Source organism: Schistocerca cancellata, chromosome 7 (genome assembly GCF_023864275.1).
Source record: "Schistocerca cancellata isolate TAMUIC-IGC-003103 chromosome 7, iqSchCanc2.1, whole genome shotgun sequence".
Classification (NCBI taxonomy): Eukaryota; Metazoa; Arthropoda; class Insecta; order Orthoptera; family Acrididae; genus Schistocerca; species Schistocerca cancellata.
This window is the reverse complement of record NC_064632.1, coordinates 294,686,798-294,710,929: the sequence shown is the minus strand read 5'-3', so window position 1 is coordinate 294,710,929 and position 24,132 is coordinate 294,686,798. Positions and strand designations below refer to the sequence as shown.

At 42.5% G+C, this 24,132-nt stretch overlaps 1 protein-coding gene across 1 annotated transcript in view; it reads left to right on the top strand.

Annotated features, from left to right (window-relative positions):
* The window catches only part of LOC126091999 (malate dehydrogenase, cytoplasmic), a 42,337-nt gene extending 18,410 nt beyond the window's left edge, over positions 1-23,927 (top strand). The window contains exons 4-5 of the mRNA XM_049907373.1: positions 19,822-20,046; positions 22,886-23,927. Of these exons, the coding sequence (XP_049763330.1) occupies positions 19,822-20,046; positions 22,886-22,993 (333 nt within the window). The 3' untranslated portion in view covers positions 22,994-23,927. The remainder of the gene's footprint in view (positions 1-19,821; positions 20,047-22,885) is intronic.
* Positions 23,928-24,132: the final 205 nt, after the last annotated feature.

Below are 24,132 nucleotides of genomic sequence, written 5' to 3'. Positions count from 1 at the left end.
GCCAATTCGTTGCAGATCCTCCTACAATTCAGTAAAATTTTCCATTATTACAACCTCTCAATACACCACAGCATCATCCGCAAAAAGCCTCAGTGAACTTCCGATGTCACCCACAAGGTCATTTATGTATATTGTGAATAGCAACGGTCCTACGACACTCCCCTGCAGCACACCTGAAATCACTCTTACTTCGGAAGACTTTTCTCCATTGAGAATGACATGTTGCGTTCTATTATCTAGGAACTCTTCAATCCAATCACACAATTGGTCTGCTAGTCCATATGCTCTTACTTTGTTCATTAAACGACTGTGGGGAACTGTATCGAACGCCTCGCAGAAGTTAAAAAACATGGCATCTACCTGGGAACCTGTCTATGGCCCTCTTCGTCTCGTGGACGAATAGCATATGCTGGGTTTCACATGATCGTGTTTGTCGAAACCCATGCTGATTCCTACAGAGTAGATTTCTAGTCTCCAGAAAAGTCATTATATTCGAACATAATACATGTTCCAAAATTCTACAACTGATAGACGTTAGAGATATAGGTCTATAATTCTGCACATCTGTTTCCCGTCCCTTCTTGAAAACGGGGATGACCTGCGCCCTTTTCCAATCCTTTGGAATGCTACGCTCTTCTAGAGATCTACGGTACACCGCTGCAAGAAGGGGGGAAAGTTCCTTCGCGTACACTGTGTAAAATCGAACTGGTATCCCATCAGGTCCAATGGCCTTTCCTCTTTTGAGCGATTTTAATTGTTTTTCTATCCCTCTGTCGTCTGTTTCAATATCTACCATTTTGTCATCTGTGCGACAATCTAGAGAAGAAGCTACAGTGCAGTCTTCCTCTGTGAAACAGCTTTGGAAAAAGACATTTAGTATTTCAGCCTTTAGTCTGTCATCCTCTGTTTCAGCACCATTTTGGTCACAGAGTGTCTGGACATTTTGTTTTGATCCACCCACCGCTTTGATGTAAGACCAAAATTTCTTAGGATTTTCTGCCAAGTCAGTACATAGAACTTTACTTTTGAATTCATTGAACGCCTCTTGCATAGCACTCCTCACACTACATTTCGCTTCGCGTAATTTTTGTTTGTCTATAAGGCTTTGGCTATGTTTATGTTTGCTGTGAGGTTCCCTTTGCTTCCGCAGCAGTTTTCTAACTCGGTTGTTGTAGCACGGTGGCTCTTTTCCATCTCTTACGATCTTGCTTGGCACATACTTATCTAACACATTATGTACACTGATCCTCAACACTATCTGTACTTGAGACAAAACTTTTGTGTTGAGCCATCAGGTACTCTGAAATTTGCTTTTTGTCACTTTTGCTAAATATAAAAATCTTCCAACATTTTTTAATATTTCTATTTACGGCTGAAATCATTGATGCAGTAACCGCTTTATGATCTCTGATTCCCTGTTCTGCATTAACTGTTTCAAATAGTTCGGGTCTGTTTGTCACCAGAAGGTCTAATATGTTATCACCACGAGTCGGTTCTCTGTTTAACTGCTCAAGGTAGTTTTCAGATAAAGCACTTAAAACAATTTCACTGGATTCTTTGTCCCTGCCAGCCGTTATGAACATTTGAGTCTCCCAGTCTATATCCGGCAAGTCATTGTGTTGTGACTCGCTGATCTTTCAAAGTGCTGCCGCGCGGTTAAGCGTGTCCTCTACATGCGGCGCTGTCTGCCAGCCATGCAGGAGCCGCGCCACCTGAGCGGCCAGCCAGCCAGCAGCCGCTAAACTTCGACTCAGTGTTGATTTGAATGTTACCGTGTACACATGTCTTACTTTGTCTGCTTGCTCTTTGACTTACATGTATGGTGTCGTTTTTGAAATATGTGTGTTCAACTTGACATTATAACAATTGGTGACAAGGATGGGATTTTTCCTTTTCATCGTTGACCCACAGGTTTCCATGGCTGCTTTAGAGCAACTATTCCAAGGTCTCATTGAACAATAAACGCTTATTACATCGGTGATTCGCGATTTCGTCGCGACATCCAATGCAGGGCGTTTCTCATCGTTGTCTATACCTCTTTTTCCTCCTTACGATGAGACAGCGGAAGACTGGTCTGATTACGAAAAACGTCTTCGACAGCACTTCTTGGCATTTCATGTCACAGACGAACAAACATGTAAGTCTCTGTTCCTTTCCTGGATTTCACCGCAAATGTATCGGTTGTTGTCGCAATTGGCTCCTTTGAAAGATCCTGCGTCTTTGTCCTTTGCTGAAATGTGCTCACGTCTGTCCGTCTATTTTCAAAAGCGAACGCATGTGATAGCCTCTCGTGTTGCCTTTTGTCGCTGTCAAAAACCACCGAATCAATCCTATCGCGCTTGGGCTGCTGAACTTCACAGCCTCAGGAGAAAGTGTCAATTTGTTACTGACGTTCACAAAGAATCCTACGCCGATTCCATGGTACGGGATGCTATTATCCGGTTGGCGCCCGACAAAGAAGTTAGGCAACCTGCCCTTCAGTTGGCAAATTCGACTCTAGATGAAGTCTTATCCCTCGTGCAGTCGTTTGAAATTTCTCGTGCCGCTGGAGTGCAAATAGAGGCACGGAGTGACGTCGGGGCAATACAACCCCCCGTGCGCTGTTGACGACGCGTGCGGCATGTCCACGCCGGCCGACGTGGCTGCATTCGCTCCCAAGCGCAACCTTTGCCTAACCGTAAACAAACCTCTAAGAAATTGCAGCAAAACCCCCGGCAACTTCCTTCCTGTGTGCGGTGTTTTACGAAACATTCACGGGAGGATTGTCCCCAACGTTGGGCCGTATGTAACAATTGCAAAAAGAAGGGTCATGTGTCATCCGTTTGCAAATCCAACCGCATACCTGATGCTCATGACCGTGCCGCTGATTCTGCTTCTGTGTTGTCTGTCAATGGTACTTCTTCCCTTTGAGGGAAGTTATTCCTCACTGTCCAAATTTTTGGGTGGGATGTTCGCATGCAGGTGGATACTGGTTCTGCTGCCACTATCATCAATTCTCAGACGTATCTTGAATTGGGTTCTCCAATCCTATCACCTGCCACTCGGCAATTACGAACATACAATAAACAGAAGATTTCTCTCTTGGGACAATTTAATGCTGAGGCATCTTACAAATCTGTCATTCACCGAGCTAGGTGGCGCAGTGGTTAGCACACTGGACTCGCATTCGGGAGGACGACGGTTCAATCCCGTCTCCAACCATCCTGATTTAGGTTTTCCGTGGTTTCCCTAAATCGTTTCAGGCAAATGCCGGGATGGTTCCTTTGAAAGGGCATGGCCAATTTCCTTCCCGATCCTTCCCTAGCCGAGCTTGCGCTCCGTCTCTAATGACCTCATTGTCGACGGGACGTTAAACACTAACCACCTACCTGCAAATCCGTCGTTCGCACTGTTACCATATTTGTGGTCGACCATAGTAACGCGGAAAATCTTTTTGGTTTCGATGCCTTTCGCGTTTTTGGGTTCTCCATAGATGACTCTGTCAATGATGCTATTCCTTATGCTCAATTGGATTCCTTGTCGACGACATTTTCGTCCCTTTTTTCTCCTGGGTTAGGCCGTGCAAACGACTTTGAAGCTCATATCATGCTCAAACCCCACTGCTCGGCCTAAGTTTTTTCAGTCTCGGCCCATTCGTGTGGCCCTTCGTGATCGGGTCAAACGGAAGCTGGATCATCTCACTGCTTCAGGGGTCTTGCTTCCTGTCACTTCAAGTGAGTGGTCCTCTCCTGTCGTTGTCGTTGCTAAGCCCAATGGTGATATTCGTCTCTGTGGCGATTTCAAAGCCACTGTAAATGCTCAATGCCTCATCGACACTTACCCTATGCCCCGGCCTGAAGAATTGTTCACTAAACTTGCTGGAGGCCAGTATTTTTCTAAAATTGACCTGTCAGAAGCTTATCAGCATCTTCCTCTCGATGCTGCTTCCCGGCAGTTTCTGGTCCTTAACACGCCTTTCGGCCTCTATCAATACCAAAGATTGCCATTCGGGGTTGCCAGCGTCCCTGCTCTCTTTCAGCGATTCTTGGAACAGTTATTGCTCCCTGTTCCTGGGTGTATCAATTACATGGACGACAGTGTTGTCACTGGCTCCACCATTGAAGAACATCTTCAGAATCTCCGCACACTTTTTCATGTCTTACAGACTGCTGGTCTTAAGTGTAATCTTCAGAAATCAAAATATTTTCAGGCATCTATCATGTACTTGGGGTTCCAACTCTCTCGGGATAGTATTCGTCCGCTTCAGCAAACTGTTGCTGCGATCGATGCCCTTCCTCACCCTACATCTGTGAAGGAATTGCAGGCCTTCTTGGGGAAAATAGCATACTATCACAGGTTTTTACTGTCTGCGGCTTCGGTGGCTCAGCCGTTGCATCGCCTGTTACATAAAAATGTGCCTTTTCACTGGTCCGCGTCATGCGATGCAGCTTTCCAGAAATTGAAGACTATGCTGAAACAAGCCCCGTGCCTGGCTACTTATCGACCTGGCCAACATCTTGTTCTTGCCGTGGATACCTGTCAATACGGGGTTGGTGCAGTCCTTGTCCACCGTTTTTCTGACGGTTCTGAACAACCCATTGCTTATGCCTCCAAAACGCTCACAGATGCCCAGTGAAAATATTCTCAAATTGAAAAAGAAGCTTTGGCCATAATTTATGCTCTTCATAAGTTTGGTGTTTTTCTTTAGAACCAAATTTCATCTTGTTGCGGACCACAAATCACTTGTTTCATCCATCAACGTCCCTTCCGGACAAGGCTGCACACTGCCTCCAGCGTTGGGCTCTTTACCTGTCTCGTTTCAATTATGAGATTCACTTCCGGCTGACAGCTCAACATGCGAATATTGATTCACTGTCTCGCCTTCCCATGGGTCCTGATCTGGCATTCGACAGGGACAAACTTTTTTGTTTCCACCTGGATGTTGCCGAGCAGTGGGTTGTGGATGGGTTCCCCATCACCGGGGACCGGCTGGCGGCTGATTACGGGTTCTGATCCTACCATCTCCTGGGTTTTACGCTGTATTCTGAAGGGTTGGACAGATCGTCCGTCCACTAAGACGTCTGATCTGCTTTGCGCTAATGCCTCGCGGCTAGGGATGGTGTTATCCTTCTTTCCACCAACAGTGCTTCACCACGTGTTGTGGTACCTGCGTCTTTGCGTGCTTCAGTCTTGCGCCTCCTTCACCAAGGGCGCTGGGGTGTCTCTCGGACAAAATCTCTGGCGCGCCGACATGTGTACTGGCCTGGCATTGACCCTGAAATCGCACACGTGGTCGTTGCTTGCGGCCCTTGTGTGTCACAGGCCGCTGTCCCGAAATCATCTTTGTCAGCGTGGCCTTCACCTGAGAAGTCTTCTTTGTCACCGTGGCCTTCACCTGAGAAGCCCTGGGAGCGTATTCATGCTGACTTCGCGGGACCTTTTTTTAGGTACTTATTGGCTACTCATTATTTACGCCTACTCTAACTTTCCTTTCATTGTCCGTTGCACGTCGCCTACCACCGCAGCAACCACAAGTGCTCTAGCTCGCATTTTCTCTTTGGAAGGCCTTCCCTCTACTCTTGTTACTGATAATGGTCCGCAATTTGCCTCTTCCGAATTTGCGGACTTCTGTGCCCGTCACGGCGTCATGCATGTCACGGCCCCTCTGTTCCAGCCACAGTCAAACGGTGAGGCTGAATGACTGATCTGCACATTTAAGGCTCAGATGAGGAAACTCCTGACTTCTTCTGCTGCTGATGATGATGCACTTCTCCAGTTTCTGGCTTATTACCGTTTCAACCCCATGGGCGACCACAGCCCGGCTGAGCTCTTAATGGCCAACAGCTCCGCATGCTACTTCATCTTCTGCAGCCTTCCACCTCACGGCCGCGGGTGCCTTCGCTTGGCCGGTTCACCGCCGGCGACCTTGTATGGGTACGGGGATATGGCAGGCAGCCAGAATGGAGTCCTGGCCGCATCTTACGACACTGTGGCCAATGCCTGTATGAAATCCAGACGGACATGGGTGTTGCAGTGAGTCATTCAGACCAGCTTCGGCCTCGTGTGCTGGCAATGCCTGTTCCGAATGCCGCTTGGGATCTTGGCATCTCCCATTACTCACAACGCAGCCCTCTCACCATCATCTTGGTGCCAGCACAAGAACGAATGCTACCAGGAGACGTGCCCGTGCAGGAAGCGGATGACCATCATCTGTCGGAGCAACTCTATTCGCCTGCTTCTCCTACGGACGCCGACACATCGCCCATGTCTCCTATTATAACAACCGGGCTTGCCGCAACGCGCAGATTGGTGCACAGGGCCCCAGCAGATTCGACCCCTCCGTCTCCTGTCATCTCGACCCATTATCATCGGGGACACTTCCGTCCGTACGGGAAGCCTCCTCCTCGAGACTTTACGGCCAATCAAACCACACTTATGGACGTTAGCAATCTACAGCCCACCTCCATCATGACCAGTGCGAAAAATTAAACGTGTTGTGACTCGCCGATCTTTCAAACTGCCCATGTGCAGTTACGCGTGTCCTCTACATGCGGCGTTGTCTGCCAGCCATGCAGCAGCCGCGCCACCTGAGCGGCCAGCCAGCCAGTGGCCGCTAGACTTGGACTCAGTGTTGATTTGAATCTTACCGTGTACACGTCTTACTTTGTCTACTTGCTCTGTGACTTACATGTGTTGTGTCGTTTTTGAAATGTGTGTGTTCAACTTGACGTTATAACACATTGGATACCCTCTAATATCATGTCAGACCACCTTACGCCCAGCACAGTGCAGCAACTTGCACCATGGATCAACAAGTTGTTGGAAGTCCCCTGCAAAAATATTGAGCTCTGCTGCCACTATAGCCGTGCATGATTGTTAGTGTTGCCAGAGCAGGATTTTTTGCACGAACTGACTTCTTGATTACGTCTCATGTTGGGTGGTCTGGGTGACCAAATCATTTGCTCGAATTGTCCAGAATGTTCAAACCAGTCGCAAAAAATTGTGGGCTGGTGACATGGCGTATTGTATCCATAAAAATTTCATTGTTGTTTGGCAATATAAAGTCCATGAGTGGCTGAAAATGGTCTCCAAATAGCTGAACATAACCATTTCCAGTCAGTGATAGGTTAAGCTGGACGAGAGGATTCAGTCCATTCCACCTAAAGACACCATTATGGGGCCACCACCAGCTTACACAGTGCCTTGTTGACACTGTTGACATGGGGTACGCACCACAGTCGAACCCTACCATCAGCTTTTACCAACTGAAATTGGGACTCATTTGCCCAGGCCACAGTTTTCCAGTCTAGGGTCCAACTGATATTGTCACGAGCCCTGGAGAGACACTGCATGCAATGTCATGCTGTTAGCAAAGGCACTTGATCCAGTTGTTTGGTGCCATAGCCCATTAATGCCAGATTTATCCACACTGTCCTGATGGATATGTTTATCATACATCCCACATTGATTGCTATTGTTATGTCACATGGTCTTGCTTGTCTGTTAGCACAGACAACTCTATGTAAATGTCTCTGCTCTGTCATTAAGTGAAGGCCATTGTCCATGATGAGAGGTGGTGCCTGAAATTTGGTGTTCTCGGCACACATTTGACACTGGGTCTTAAGAATATTGAATTATGTAATGCTTTCCAGACTGGAATGTCTCGTGCATCCTAGCTCTAACTACCATTCCTGTCATGTGCCATAACCATGTCAGAAATGTTTTCACATGAATCAACTGAGTATACGAAGGACAGCTCTGCCAATGCAATGCCCTTTTATACTCTGTGTGCGTGGTACTACCGCCATCTGTGTATTTGCATATCAGAATCCCATGACAGCTGTATAACAGATACAGCAGAATTACAAGACCTGGTGGCAGTACATTGATAGGGCTCTGATCCATGTGAGTTGAACCTATTACCATCATTAAGCTTTGTTTAAACTTGTGTTAATAATTTTGGATGATTGCCTGCATCATTAATTACTGAGGCTCTCACAAAATCTTCATGTTAACTGTGAGAAATCTGGCACTGCTACCAGTGGATCAGTCAGTAATGAAGAAAACTTAACAGTTCTTAGCTAATTAATTCCATTTCTTATGGTTTTGTTATGGATAGAGCAGATTTAATTTTATATATATTCTGCCAAGATTTTGCTGGAACTGACACTTTATTAACTCGTTATACGAGGTGCGTGAGAAAAGTAATGAGACTAACAACACTGCGACCGATGCAATGCTGTGTTGTTCTACTTGTGTAGGCAGGTGTGGTTATCCCTTCCAGGTGCTCGCTCAAAGTTTCAGCTCTGTACAGCCATCACAGTATTTCTGAGAGAGTCATAAGTGAAATTGTGTTTTTGCTGTTATTACGAAAATGGAGCAGCGAAATTTAGAGCACCATTATGGAACCAAATTATATTTTAAACTTGGGGAATGTGCAACTGTGACATTTGAAAAGTTGAAACAGGCCTGTGGGGAACATTCCTTATCACTAGCACAAGTTTTTCAGTGGCACAAATCATTGTCGGAAGGCCAAGAATACTTTGGAGATGAACCTCCTTCAGGGAGATCCTCAACTTTAAAAACCAGCAAAAACATTGAATGTGTGTGTGTGCTCTTGAGATCAGGTAGACGATAATAAGGATGATGGGTAACCAGTTAAATGTAAATACTTCCACCATACATCAACGGTGCCGAAAAACTCAGCTGAGCAGAAGGACAGTTGAAGCAATGCATACATTGATCTTGAGAGGATTACCAATGACCAAATGGTTCAATTGTGTAAGCACAGGTGATGAAACGTGGATTTTTGAGAATGATTCTCAGACAAAGTGGCAACGTGAGGAGTGGCACACTGGAACACCTCCTCGACTGAACAAATCTCGAATGAGCAGATCAAAGATCATAACAATGTTGATTTGCTTTTTTGATACTATGAGTACCGCACATAAAGAATTAGTTACTCCAGAACAAACTGTCAACAAGTGTTTCACAAAGAAGTCCTGGAAAGGCCCAAGAAAAGGGTGAATCGAGTGAGATCAGACATTGGAGCCAAGTGGATACTGCATCATGAGAACACCTCATGTCACCCAGCCACATCCACCATGGAATTTTTGGCCTCAAAAGGCATTCTTGTTGTTCCGCACTCCTTCTATTCACCTGATCTGAGTCCTTGTGACATTTCCTTTTTCCAAAAATTGAACATTGTCTTAAAAGGACATCATTTTGGAGCTCTGAGGAACATTCAAAATAATGTGGTTGATTGGCTGATAGATTTGTGAGAGGCGACCAAACAGCGAGGTTGTCAGTCCCATTGGATGAGGGAAGGATGGGAGAGGAAACCTGCTGCGCCCTTTCAAAGGAACCACCCTGGCATTTGCCTGAAGCAATTTAGGGAAAACACTGAAAATTAAATCAGGATGGCCAGACGCAGTTTTGAACCCTTGTTCTCACCCTACCAGTTGAAGCCATTCAGTACTGCTACTAAGTCTGGGAACAATGACTTCGCTGGTTTGTAGCTGCTGAAAGGAAACTTTGGTGGATAAAAAAATCTATCTTATTACTTCTCTCGCACACCTCATATTTATGTGACAAACTTGTTTCGGCAATTATTGCCGTGTTGCAATGATGGTACAATTGTTTTTAATATTTTATGTTAAAAGTATATTGCTTACGTCTCTGTGAGTAGTTTGTTCTACAACTTATGCCACATTATATTGTGCGACATGAGTATGTGTCTATGTTAATGGTTGTTTAGTTTATGCTCCAGTATAGTATAATATTAAAGTATATGGCTTACATATACAGTATCAGTATGCTAATAGTTTGCTTTCCATATAACCATCCTCCCCCCCCCCCCCCCCCCCCCCCCCCAGAACCATGGACCTTGCCGTTGGTGGGGAGGCTTGCGTACAAGGCCAGATCGATTGATCTGGCCTTGTAACACTAACCAAAACGGCCTTGCTGTGCTGGTACTGCGAACGGCTGAAAGCAAGGGGAAACTACAGCCATAATTTTTCCCGAGGACATGCAGCTTTACTGTATGATGAAATGATGATGGTGTCCTCTTGGGTAAAATATTCCAGAGGTAAAATAGTCCCCCATTCGGATCTCCGGGCGGGGACTACTCAGGAGGACGTCGTTATCAGGAGAAAGAAAACTGGCGTTCTACGGATCGGAGTGTGGAATGTCGGATCTCTTAATTGAGCAGGTAGGTTAGAAAATTCAAAAAGGGAAATGGATAGGTTAAAGTTAGACATAGTAGGAATTAGTGAAGTTCGGTGGCAGGAGGAACAAGACTTTTGGTCAGGTGAATACAGGGTTATAAATACAAAATCAAATGGGGGTAATGCAGGAGTCGCTTTAATAATGAATAAAAAAATAGGAGTGCGGGTAAGCTACTACCAACAGCATAGTGAACACGTTATTGTGGCCAAGATAGATACAAAGCCTACGCCTACTACAGTAGTACAAGTTTATATGCCAACTACCTCTGCAGATGACGAAGAAATTGAAGAAACGTATGATGAGATAAAAGAAATTATTCAGATACTGAAGGGTGACTGGAATTCGGTAGTAGGAAAAGGGAGAGAAGGAAACGTAGTAGGTGAATATGGATTGGGGCTAAGAAATGAAAGAGGAAGCCGCCAGGTAGAAGTTTGCACAGAGCACAACTTAATCATAGCTAACACTTGGTTCAAGAACCATAAAAGAAGGTTGTATACATGGAAGAACCCTGGAGATACTAAAAGGTATCAGATAGATTATATAATGGTAAGACAGAGATTTAGGAACCAGGTTTTAAATTGTAAGACATTTCCAGGGGCAGATGTGGACTCCGACCACAATCTATTGGTTATGACCTGTAGATTAAAACTGAAGAAACTGCAAAAAGGTGGGAATTTAAGGAGATGGGGCCTGGATAAACTGAAACAACCAGAGGTTGTACAGAGTTTCAGGGAGAGCATACAGGAACAATTGGCAGGAATGGGGGAAAGAAATACAGTAGAGGAAGAATGGGTAGCTCTTAGGGATGAAGTAGTGAAGGCAGCAGAGGATCAAGTAGGTAAAAAGACGAGGGCTAGTAGAAATCCTTGGGTAACAGAAGAAATATTGAATTTAATTGATGAAAGGAGAAAATATAAAAATGCAGTAAATGAAGCAGGCAAAAAGGAATACAAACGTCTCAAAAATGAGATCGACAGGAGGTGCAAAATGGCTAAGCAGGGATGGCTAGAGGACAAATGTAAGGATGTAGAGGCTTATCTCACTAGGGGTAAGATAGATACTGCCTACAGGAAAATTAAAGAGACCTTTGTAGATAAGAGAACCACTTGTATGAACATCAACAGCTCAGATGGAAACCCAGTTCTAAGCAAAGAAGGGAAAGCAGAAAGGTGGAAGGAGTATATAGAGGGTCTATACAAGGGCAGTGTAATTGAGGACAATATTGTGGAAATGGAAGAGGATGTAGATGAACATAAAATGGGAGATATGATACTGCGTGAAGAGTTTGACAGAGCACTGAAAGAAACCAGAGTCAAAACAAGGCCCTGGGAGTAGACAACATTCCAATAGAACTACTGACGGCCTTGGGAGAGCCAGTCCTGACAAAACTCTACCATCTGGTGAGCAAGATGTATGAGACAGACGAAATACCCTCAGACCTCAAGAAGAATATAATAATTCCAATTCCAAAGAAAGCAGGTGCTGACAGATGTGAAAATTACCGAACAGTCAGTTTAATAAGTCACAAATTCTTTACAGGCGAATGGAAAAACTGGTAGAAGCTGACCTCGGGGAAGATCAGTTTGGATTCCATAGAAATATTGGAACACGTGAGGCAATACTGACCCTACGACTTATCTTAGAAGCTAGATTAATAAAGGAAGGGCAAACCTGTGTTTCTAGCATTTGTAGATTTAGAGAAAGCTTTTGACAATGTTGACTGGAATACTCTTTCAAATTCTGAAGGTGGCAGGGGTAAAATACAGGGAGCGAAAGGCTATTTACAATTTGTACAGAAACCAGATGGCAGTTATAAGAATCGAGGAACATGAAAGGGAAGCAGTGGTTGGGAAGGGAGTGAGACAGGGTTGTAGCCTCTCCCCGATGTTATTCAATCTGTATATTGAGCAAGCAGTGAAGGAAACAAAAGAAAAATTCAGAATAGGTATTAAAATCCATGGAGAAGAAATAAAAACTTTCAGGTTCGCCGATTACATTGTAATTCTGTCAGAAACAGCAAAGGTCTTCGAAGAGCAGTTGAATGGAATGGACAGTGTCATGAAAGGAGGATATAAGATGGACACCAACAAAAGCAAAACGAGGATAATGGAATGTAGTCGAATTAAGTCGGGTGATGCTGAGGGAATTACACTCCTGGAAATTGAAATAAGAACACCGTGAATTCATTGTCCCAAGAAGGGGAAACTTTATTGACACATTCCTGGGGTCAGATACATCACATGATCACACTGACAGAACCACAGGCACATAGACACAGGCAACAGAGCATGCACAATGTCGGCACTAGTACAGTGTATATCCACCTTTCGCAGCAATGCAGGCTGCTATTCTCCCATGGAGACGATCGTAGAGATGCTGGATGTAGTCCTGTGGAACGGCTTGCCATGCCATTTCCACCTGGCGCCTCAGTTGGACCAGCGTTCGTGCTGGACGTGCAGACCGCGTGAGACGACGCTTCATCCAGTCCCAAACATGCTCAATGGGGGACAGATCTGGAGATCTTGCTGGCCAGGGTAGTTGACTTACACCTTCTAGAGCACGTTGGGTGGCACGGGATACATGCGGACGTGCATTGTCCTGTTGGAACAGCAAGTTCCCTTGCCGGTCTAGGAATGGTAGAACGATGGGTTCGATGACGGTTTGGATGTACCGTGCACTATTCAGTGTCCCCTCGACGATCACCAGTGGTGTACGGCCAGTGTAGGAGATCGCTCCCCACACCATGATGCCGGGTGTTGGCCCTGTGTGCCTCGGTCGTACGCAGTCCTGATTGTGGCGCTCACCTGCACGGCGCCAAACACGCATACGACCATCATTGGCACCAAGGCAGAAGCGACTCTTATCGCTGAAGACGACACGTCTCCATTCGTCCCTCCATTCACGCCTGTCGCGACACCACTGGAGGCGGGCTGCACGATGTTGGGGCGTGAGCGGAAGACGGCCTAACGGTGTGCGGGACCGTAGCCCAGCTTCATGGAGACGGTTGCGAATGGTCCTCGCCGATACCCCAGGAGCAACAGTGTCCCTAATTTACTGGGAAGTGGCCGTGCGGTCCCCTACAGCACTGCGTAGGATCCTACGGTCTTGGCGTGCATCCGTGCGTCGCTGCGGTCTGGTCCCAGGTCGACGGGCACGTGCACCTTCCGCCGACCACTGGCGACAACATCGATGGACTGTGGAGACCTCACGCCCCACGTGTTGAGCAATTCGGCGGTACGTCCACCCGGCCTCCCGCATGCCCACTATACGCCCTCGCTCAAAGTCCGTCAACTGCACATACGGTTCACGTCCACGCTGTCGCGGCATGCTACCAGTGTTAAAGACTGCAATGGAGCTCCGTATGCCACGGCAAACTGGCTGACACTGACGGCGGCGGTGCACAAATGCTGCGCAGCTAGCGCCATTCGACGGCCAACACCGCGGTTCCTGGTGTGTCCGCTGTGCCGTGCGTGTGATCATTGCTTCTACAGCCCTCTCGCAGTGTCCGGAGCAAGTATGGTGGGTCTGACACACCGGTGTCAATGTGTTCTTTTTTCCATTTCCAGGAGTGTAGATTATGAAATGTGACACTTAAAATAGTAAAGTAGTTTTGCTATTTGGGAGAATAGAGTAGCATGGAGAGCTGCATCAAACCAGTCTCAGGACTGAAGACCACAACAACAACAACAACAACAACCACCACCTTCTACACAGATACACATTAACAGGAAAAATAGAGATTATAAAGAAAATCCTTATACACAATGGGGATTATCTATCATCAAAGCATATGAGACATTAGAACTATTAGAGCACACCTTGTCACACAATTATTTTCAATTCTGGAATAAAATTTACTGACAGTATGAGGAAGTAGCAATTGTCAATTGCAGAAATATTAATTGATGCATCAGAAGAGAAATTTTTCATTTTGAGTTTGCCCACTTTAGACAAAATTATCTATCACCACCAATATGTGAATGGCACACTATTACTGGTAAATGGTAATGACAATAACATACAAATAGACCACAACAATTAAGTAGCACATACAGTTGCTTTTCTAAAAACTTTCCTATAATTTTATACGCAGTATTTATATTTAAAGTTAAAATTTATGAAAAGGAGTTAGTATTAAAATATTTTAGTTCCGATGTTATAATCGGTAAGTGCTAGCGCTGAATGTACAGTTAAAATTACTTTTTGAAACATTAGAAATGACAAATTATTTGCACACTTAAAATTATATTATTAATTACGCAATCCTGCACTGTTTACAATAAACAAAATTAATAAATTTCCAGTGGACCCTCAAGCACTTTTCCATTTGATATAACATGATTAATAGTTGAATTGCTATTCAGTCCATGCACAAAGAATGTTTAGTCCAAAGTGTATTGTCCAGAACAATTTCCCGCATTATTATTGATTTGTGCTGGCATAGTGGATTTTGTATGTGCTTCAAACTTATGTAAGATCAAGGGGGGTGGGGGGGAATCATTGGTCCAAAAAGCTGCATCCAAAAATGTGATTTGTCAGATCATATCTTGATTTCTATTGATGAGAGATAAAAGGTAAAGTTTTTTGGATAACCCTGGTCTTAGCAGCCATTTGTATGCGTATCAGAAGAACGGGCATACTGTAACTATCCTATAGTACATAGTCAAAATTTGAACACCACACATTTCCTCCAGCCCATGAAGTTGAGGAAATCTATTGGTTCTTTTGCATTAGATGTGGTTTAGCGTGGACCTTCGGCAGCTTATAAAAGGACATCCCGAGAAAACTGAAAAACTACACTTTTGGGTACGAAAAGTACCAATTGTGGGGGGTGGTCACATCTGTTATTTCTGTTTGTGGCAAATCATCAAAATGTTTACCGTATGTTCTTTAGACAATGTTCTTGAGGAACTTTGAAACTTTTTTTTAAATATCATTATCCCTTCCATAAGTTCATAGTTACTGTACTTCAGCAGCTAAAATATGCATGTAATATTCAGTCTGGGGTGTAAATGTAATTTTAACTGTCATAGTGAACACTTGGCAAGGGTTGTAAGGTTATTGTAGGGGTTGTGATGTAACCACTTTTTTTTACTAGTAAAACTTTGACGTACCCTCACTGTATAATGGGAACTGATGCTTCCCATAATAAAAGAAGTGAAACGCGTATGGCAATGAACGAACTGCCTTTATTTAGTTGCATAGACGGTACATACCTCCACGAATTTAGAGCAATTAAGGGAAAGACGGGAAAACAGATAAAAATGACAATTCAACAAATACATCCAAGTGGTACTACAGTGTCAAAAAATGGGCTAGAAAGGGTCTTAACGTACCTGAAAAGAATTTAAAATGGCTGCAGTCTTTCCAGTTTTACATAATTTTTGGCAAATTCAATAAAAAAGTCCAATAACTTTCGCTTAAGACACAAATCATTAGCAGGGCATTTTTGGTGAATTGCGATCAATGAGCAAAGTATCCAAGACAATATTAAGCAAACGGTTTTGTGTTAACCTTGTCTGAGACGTACTTGTTGTGTATATGTGTCAAAGTACACACTTCAAAAAAAGTTTCGCGTCACCTCGGTTCCAAGAGATCCAGAACCTCTACAGAAAATTGGAATAGATATCAACATAAACATCATTTCCATCCTTTTTATTGCTCATCAAAACCACACATTGCATGTTGTACCACCCTACAGCAAGACCTTCAGAGATGGTGGTCCAGATTGCTGTACACACCAGTACCTCTAATACCCAGTACATGTCGTCTTGCATTGATACATGCCTGCATTCGTTGTGGCACACTATCCACAAGTTCATCAAGGCACTATTGGTCCAGATTGTCCCACTCCTTGAAGGTGATTCGGCGTAGATCCCTCAGAGTGGTTTGTGGATCACGTTGTCAGTAAACGGCCATTTTCAATCTATTCTATCCCGGGCATGTTTGATATGGGTCATATCTGGAGAACATGTTGGCCACTCTAGTCGAGCGATGTCGTTATCCTGAAGGAAGTCATTCACAAGATGTGCACAATGGGGGCACGAATTGTCGTCCATGAAAACGAATGCCTCGCCAATATGCTGCTGATATGGTTGCACTATCAGTCAGAGGATGGCATTCACGTATCATGCAGCCATTAAGGTGCCTTCCATGACCACCAGCGGTGTATGTCAGCCCCATATAATGCCACCCCAAAACGTCAGGGAACCTCCACCCTGCTGCACTCACTGGACATTGTGCCTAAGGCGTCCAGCCTGCCGGGTTGCCTCCAAACATGTCTCCGACGATTGTCTGGTTGAAGGCGAATGCGACACTCATTGGTTAAGAGAATGTGATGCCAATTCTGAGTGGTCCATTCGGCATGTTGTTGGGCCCATCTGTACCGCACTGCATGGTGCTGTGGTTGCAAAGATGGACCTCGCCATGGATGTCGAGAGTGAAGTTGCGCATCATGCAGCCTATTGCGCACAGTTTGAGTCGTAACACGATGTCCTGTGGCTGCACAAAAAGCATTATTCAACATGGTGGCATTGCTGTCAGGGCTCTTCAGAGCCACAATCTGTAGGTAGTGGTCATCCAGTGCATTAGTAGCCCTTTGGCGGCCTGAGCAAGGCATGTCATAGACAGTTCCTGTCTCACTGTATCTCCTCTGTCCGAAGAACATTGCTTTGGTTCACTCAGAGACCCCTGGACAGTTCCCTTGTTGAGAGTCCTTCGTGGCACAAAGTAACAATGCGGACGCGATCGAACTGCAGTATTGACCGTCTAGGTATGGTTGAACTACAGACAATACGAGCAGTGCACCTCCTTCCTGGTGGAATGACTGGAACTGATTGGCTGTCATACCCCCTCCATCTAGTAGGTGCTGCTTATTCATGGTTGTTTACATCTTTGGGCGGGTTTAGTGACATCTCTGCACAGTCAAAGGGACGTGTCTGTGATACAGTATCCACAGTCAACATCTATCTTCAGGAGTTCTGGGAACCGGGGTGATGCCAAAACTTCTTTTGATATGTGTGCATGTTGGCATGTTGTGAAGTATATAAACAAACTATCAGACCCTGACAGATCTATAGAATTCGTTTTATATAAGCAGCACACCCTGCTTTAGCTGCGAAAAAGAAGGTAACCGGGGGGGGATTCTCCTATTGGAGCACAGAACAGGCAAATATGTTCCTCCTTAAAAGTCTTGGACAGAAAAGTGGGGAATCAGCTGCCTCAGTCCTCATTCTGCCTTTCTTGCCAAAAATTTTGCAATGCGAACATGTTCGCACTTTCTTGTGCGGAAAGAGAGAAGCAGAGAGACAGTGCCGGTGGGAGAGAGAAAATACCAAGGGAGAGAGATGAAGGGATAGTAGCAGTGAGAGCTAAAGAGAGAGGAGACCATGGAAATGAAAAATATGAATGAGTGGAGACCATACGTAGGTGGGGGAGGTATGTTCTGCATCATCCCAGATCGGTGAACTTTAACACACAGGTATGGTGGAGTTTCCGTTTTTTACCAAAATCTTAAACACTTTGGTGTAGAGGAAAAAGTTGGAACCTCTAGATTTTTTGAGTTGCTGAGATGTGGTAGAGACAGGGGCAATGGGAAAGAAAGCCAAAGGGAGGCAGTGTGAGAGGGGAGACAATGGCAGTGGGATATAATATAAATCAATGGATACAAAGGAGACAGTGGTAAAGAGACACACATAGACAGTGGCAGTGAGAGGGAGATGCTGAGTATGAAAGCATAACTACAATGAGAGACTAGAGTGTTCTGTATTAAGAACGTGAATATATCTGCATGTCAAAAATTTTGGTGAAGGTGGAATGAGGATGGAGGCAGCTGGTTCCTCACTTTTGTCGAAGCCTTCTGCAGAGGAACATATTTGCCTGTTTCATATTCCAACAGGAGCATTTTTTGTGCTAAGCTTAATATGTACAGTTCTTAAATGAATTATTTATGTAAATGCTGTTATTGACTTGTCTAGTATCTGGAAGAGTAATCTCTACATTTAATAAAATTGTAACCTACTAATGTCTGTACTTAGGAGATATTTAAGAAAACTTAATATGAGGGATCTTCACAATAGGAGTGGGAGCCAAGACAATTATTTGTAAGAATTTTTGTCTGTTTGCGTGTATGTATGTGTATTTTTACATGCATCACACAAAAACTACTGCACGAAATTGGATGTGGTTTTCACAGTTGTATTGGTGGAGGTTTTAACTTAAAATTTTGTATGTTCCATCTTGATATGGCACCTAAAAGCCAATTTATCCTTACATACAGTGTGTTTCCTTTAACTTGGGCCAGTAAGGGGAAATAAGAATCCTAGGAGATACAGGGAAACTGTCTTAAGAATCTTTAGGTGCTTTTCTGTGAAAAGAAATTTGACCATAATAAAATTTTTGTTCAAGCATGAGTTGTCCATGAAAATGAGTAAAATTGGCAAAAAATTTTTATACAAATCAACTCAGTTTTGTGTAAGAATCATTTCATTATAGGCGAAGAAAAAAATTGCAACAGCAGAAGTTTTATAAAACTAAACTAAATAAATCAGGATATTTTTTATCATGATGATAATGATGTTAACAGCTAAATCCTGTGATCCATAAACATTCTTGAATAAATGCAACTATTATCATAGATAAGTTTGTCGAGGAGTAGTAATGCCTTCCTCAAAACAATCGATTGGTATTTCGTACTTTGAATATACAAACACATCAGTTGTTAACCGATGTGCCCTTTTGATAGCTTCATCTTCAGTTTCTTATATCCGTGTTTCTCACCAATAATAAGCTTCAGGATTTTTAAAAATTTGTATGAATTCAAAATCCAAGGGAACGAAGTTGCATACAAAAGCTAATTGTAGATAAAAAGGACCAATAGATAAATATGTAGTTGTCATTTGTGAATGTCATGTATTCCACTGTGTAAGAAGTTGATGTATTCCACTGTGTAAGAAGTTGAGGAGGATTCTTATGTTGACACTGACATGCATCTATGTCTCGATATTATTTAACAACAGGCCTGTATTTGAAAGATATAGATACTGACGACAATGAGTATTAGAAATGATATACATATAGGGAGCATGTCCATTTCAACTCACTGCTGCAAAAATTGAAACTGAAATTTCAAACCAAAGTTGAAGGCTTTGTTCTTGGCAGACTCCTGCACTCTGTAGGAATATCCAAATTTCATTTAAACCTCTAAAGTGGGTAAAGTGCAAAATTGTTTTTAATGGCTGTTTTCCCATTCCTATTTTTATTCAAATAAAATTACCACTTTATGCTGTTTGTTGTTGTCATTGTTAAAGCCTGTGAGGTATTATTTTGAGATATCTGAAATATGTTAACCTTTGTGACAATCACTTGAATGTACAGCATTTGCATTTAAGGAAATTCTGTTTCATTTTCACATCCATCCAGTCTGTTAACCTTTCCTTCATCACTGTAGTCTTTTGTGAATCAATCTAGACAAATTATTTGTTGCTGAATTATGTACATATATAATTAACATTTTTTGTTTTGTTTTGCAGTGATTTAAAATTTTTACCTGTTTGTTTTATATATTCTACAATGAATTGCATCCCTTGTTCTGAATTTCTGCTTTTGGTATTTTAGACAGTTCAGAAGCGTGGAGCAGCTGTCATTTCAGCTCGTAAGATGTCCTCTGCAATGTCTGCTGCAAAAGCTGCTGCTGACCACATGCATGACTTGTGGTTTGGCACAGCACCTGGCGAAGTTGTATCCATGGGTGTTATCAGCGATGGATCATATGGAGCTCCACCAGATGTTGTTTTCTCCTTTCCTGTTACTATAAAAAACAAACAATGGGAAATTGCTCAGGTATGTATCACAGGTCCAATCTGAAGAACTGTATTGTCATTCTTCTGACTTGACACGAAAAGGGAACAGTAGAAATTAACTGATAAAATAGTGCATACAAAGAGTTGCCTATATTTGGCCATCTTGTGTGGTCACACAGCCAAAATTAAAGCCGGCAGGGGAAGGTGATAGCTTGAAGGTGATTATCGTTCTAAGCAGGTCTGGCATAGTGTATACTTCTGAAGAGTAGATTTTCACACTATATAACTGTTTAATAGATAGTAGAAGATAATTTTATTTATGCTCATAACAGTGGTGCTTGTGGCGTCCAGGTCACTGTGCGCCACATTTTATTGGATTGCGTTTTATTTTCTGGCCAGCGGGTCGCGGCTGACTTGCCAGCGGACCTGCCATCTCTTTTAGGCAACACTCGGACGAATGTGGTTAAAGTTTTAAAGTTCTGTGCCCTGTCAAATGTTTTTACAAAGATTTTAGGGAGAGGATTTTAATTTGCTCACTGTGTGACAAGCTCGCCCATTTTTTATGTAAGTGGCCAGCCAATAACAATTTCCTGTGACATTTTTGTTGCTATGTTTCCCCTTTCCTTAGGTTTTACTTTCTTATGTAGCATTTTCCTTCTTTTCCTGCTTTCTTTGAGTGTGTGCTTTAGTTTTCTTAGGTCTGTCCACATTCGTTCCTTTTAATGTGTGTCAGGGCGCTGATGACCTCGATGTTGAGCGCCCATAAGCCCCAACACACACACACACACACACACACACACACACACACACACGCGCACACACACACAATTCAAATATTGCAGTTATGTTTACAGTACATAAACTTGTACTTATCAGCCGAGTATATTTTTAGTTGAGAATCAGTATTAAAGAATCAAGTTACACTCTGTGTGTGTGTGTGTGTGTGTGTGTGTGTGTGTGTGTGTGTGTGTGTGTGTGTGTGTGTGTGTTTGTTTCATGGGTAATTTCAGCTTATTAATATTCTGAAGAGAAAACAGTATTGCTAATTATTTCCTTGAACAGACAACAGACAGATGTATTTGTTTTTTGTCTAAAATATGATGATAAAATTTGTGTGTTCTTTGGGAATGTAATATTGCTTTAGAAAACCACCAACAGATAATTAATGTATCAGTGGTGTGCGATGACTATTCGGATAGCGGAAGCAGTGAATATCATGATTTTTTAAGTAAACAGCAGTAGCTCAAGAGATAGGCTTATCTCAGTAACATTCACAACTGTTAATATTTTAAATTAAAAGAATAAATATTATAGAGTGAAGTCACAACTAGTAATGGTTTAAATTGAAAGAATAGATAGTGAAATAATTAGACATAATGGCAACTTATAGTACTATAAGCAAACTTTCATAGAAAATATCTAGTTTCCGGCTTTAAACCCATCCTTGACACTTCAGACTGTGAAGATCACACATGTGCTCTCCTACATACTCGACCATTGTTTGTATTTCATTTTTGTGACTGTCACGAGATTGCACTGGACCGTGAAACAGTGCTGTTAGTTACTATGAATCTCCCTCTTTAATACTTGCTTGAACACATTAATGCTAGATGAAGTATAAAAAAGTTACTTTGCCAATCTTTCATTCTCACTCCCACTTACTATACTTATAAACTATACTAAGAAAATGATAGTGCTACTCACCATAAAGATGACACCTCAAGTTGCAGACAGGCACAATGAAAAGACTGCTACACGTTAGAGCTTTCACCCAAAGCCTTTTTCAGCAAAGAAAATGTGCACACATTCATACAACCACTACCATCAGCAGCTCCAACCGGAATGTGACTGTCAAGTGAATAGCAATTTGGAGTGGTTGGAATAAGGGAGAGGGATAGCAGAGTACAGATAGGGGAAGGGAAGAGCACTGTCTGTCAGGCCATTCAGGGCCTAGGTATTAGGAGGTGGGGGCCTGGGGGGAAAAATGGACAAGATATTGTTGATGCTCCTACCTGGAGTTTCAGTTACGCCATAAACTATTTGAGTACTCTCTCTATAACTTCAAACTGTATGTATGCATATTTTGTCGATGCTAGTTTTTCAAAAGATTTGGTGAATGTATCAAAAGAAATTGCGGTTTTGTTTAGATCGTGGCTTGTCGTTTTTAAACAAACTGTCAAGAAGAGATGAAAGAACAGTGAATCACACTTGAGCAGTAACTGAATGCTGCTAATGCTACCAAATGACTTAAAAGATCATTATTCCCTAGCAGGTGCCAAATTCCCGAGATAACATCTTTATTTATTCGATTTTCATTCTGATCAGATTTGGACCATTAACATAATAAATCAAGACAGCGAGATAACACACCTGAGATTTTGAGCCACGAACTTCAGACACTTCATATTTTTAATTCTATTCAGGGAATCCTGTGACAGAACGTTATATTTAAGTATCTCACATCTGAATTTAGAATAAGATTGAGATGAGATGCTAGGATTTGTCACTTTGGATCTTGTTGTAGGCAACAAAGAAAGTAACTCTTTTGAGAAGTGCTGTTTATTCAAAGAATGAAATACTTTTAGAAAATGTGTTGCCTTTGTGTACAGTTCTAATGTAGAAAGTCGCATATCTAAGATTAAAATCAATGGCACTTTAAGATAAATTGCAGTTTTAGAAATAATATTTGAAAATGAAGCAATAAATGACTGGATGCCTGGATATGAGATGTTATTGTTGTAGTTTTGACTGTCAGATTGTCATCTAAGGAGGCACAAAACAGTTCCAGTAGATATATTTTATTTATTGTGCAATTTACCTTAATGTAAGAGTTGTAGTCCATACAAATGCAAATTTAAATGTTTGTATTTATGATACAGGGACTGCCACTGGATGATTTTGGTAAAGAAAAATTGGCGATTACTGGCAAGGAGCTACTGGAGGAACGCACTGAAGCACTTGCTGTATGTGAATCTTGCAATCTGTAGGGAATTGCAGGATGAATTAGTAATGAGGGAAGCGCAGTGAGGTCTCTGGATCAGTGAGTCAGACCACTAGTAAAAGGATTACATTGCTTTTCATTATATTTAGTGCCAAAGATAGTGAAAGGAATATGTAAGTTATTGCATTTTCTTGTTTCTCATTCCCAGCTTATTGGCTCAAGGAAGAGTAAACTAAGGTAGTGTTACATCAGTGATACTATACTCGCAGCTTTTAATAGGATTGACACTGCTTTATCAGTACATATTTGCAGTTCAGTTGGCATTCCAGTGCTGAAAAACTTGCTTACATTGTTACTTTTTATGTGCATCAGTTATACGATTTCACATTGCTTTTTCTTTTATACTCCAATTTTTTTTGCCTTTTAATTATTGCTGTGCGAATCAGTGTAGCTTAACCCCCCACGCCCCATTTTCATGGATGAAAATGTAATGTTGTTTTATAAATGTCAGAGGAAAAATAACCACCTGTTATGTTACAGATTAGAAACTATTTTTATGTATATAAAATGAACTTCCTTTCATAAAACAGGGTGCAATTTGGATGAGATTTTACAAAGGTTCCTAGGTTCTTCACTAGATTAAGAAGCTGTTATATAACTGAAGATTGTGATACTCGTTTGACAATTCTCACCCACTGCCAGAGGCTGTGTGTTTCCCTACTGTGTTATTCTTGTGTTAATGTACTCACTGACAGCCTCACATCACACCTTTCCAGGGTCCATTGTGCAAGCTAGTTATGAACTGTAGCTAGTGAGATACACCTAGGTAATATGAATACTCAGGTAGAATCAGTTCCATATTTTTGTTTTAAAATGATGTTAAACATTGGAAAGAAAATGTTTGTTTAAAATCTTGTTAAAGTTTATATGTATATAAATTTGTTATTTCACTTTGGGAATAAATTTGTTAATGCAGTTGATCTTTGTTTCATCTTGTTTCATTCACTTACATCCAATGTAAAAGGGTCAACAATGTAGGGAAAGACAGATTGCAACTTAACGCAAAGAAGACTTGTCAAGTTGCAGCCAGGCACAATTAAGAAACTCATATATAGTTTTTGGCCACAGCCTTCGCCCGCCAAAAAAAAAAAAAAAAAAAAAAAAACACCACACATAAAACCTCAT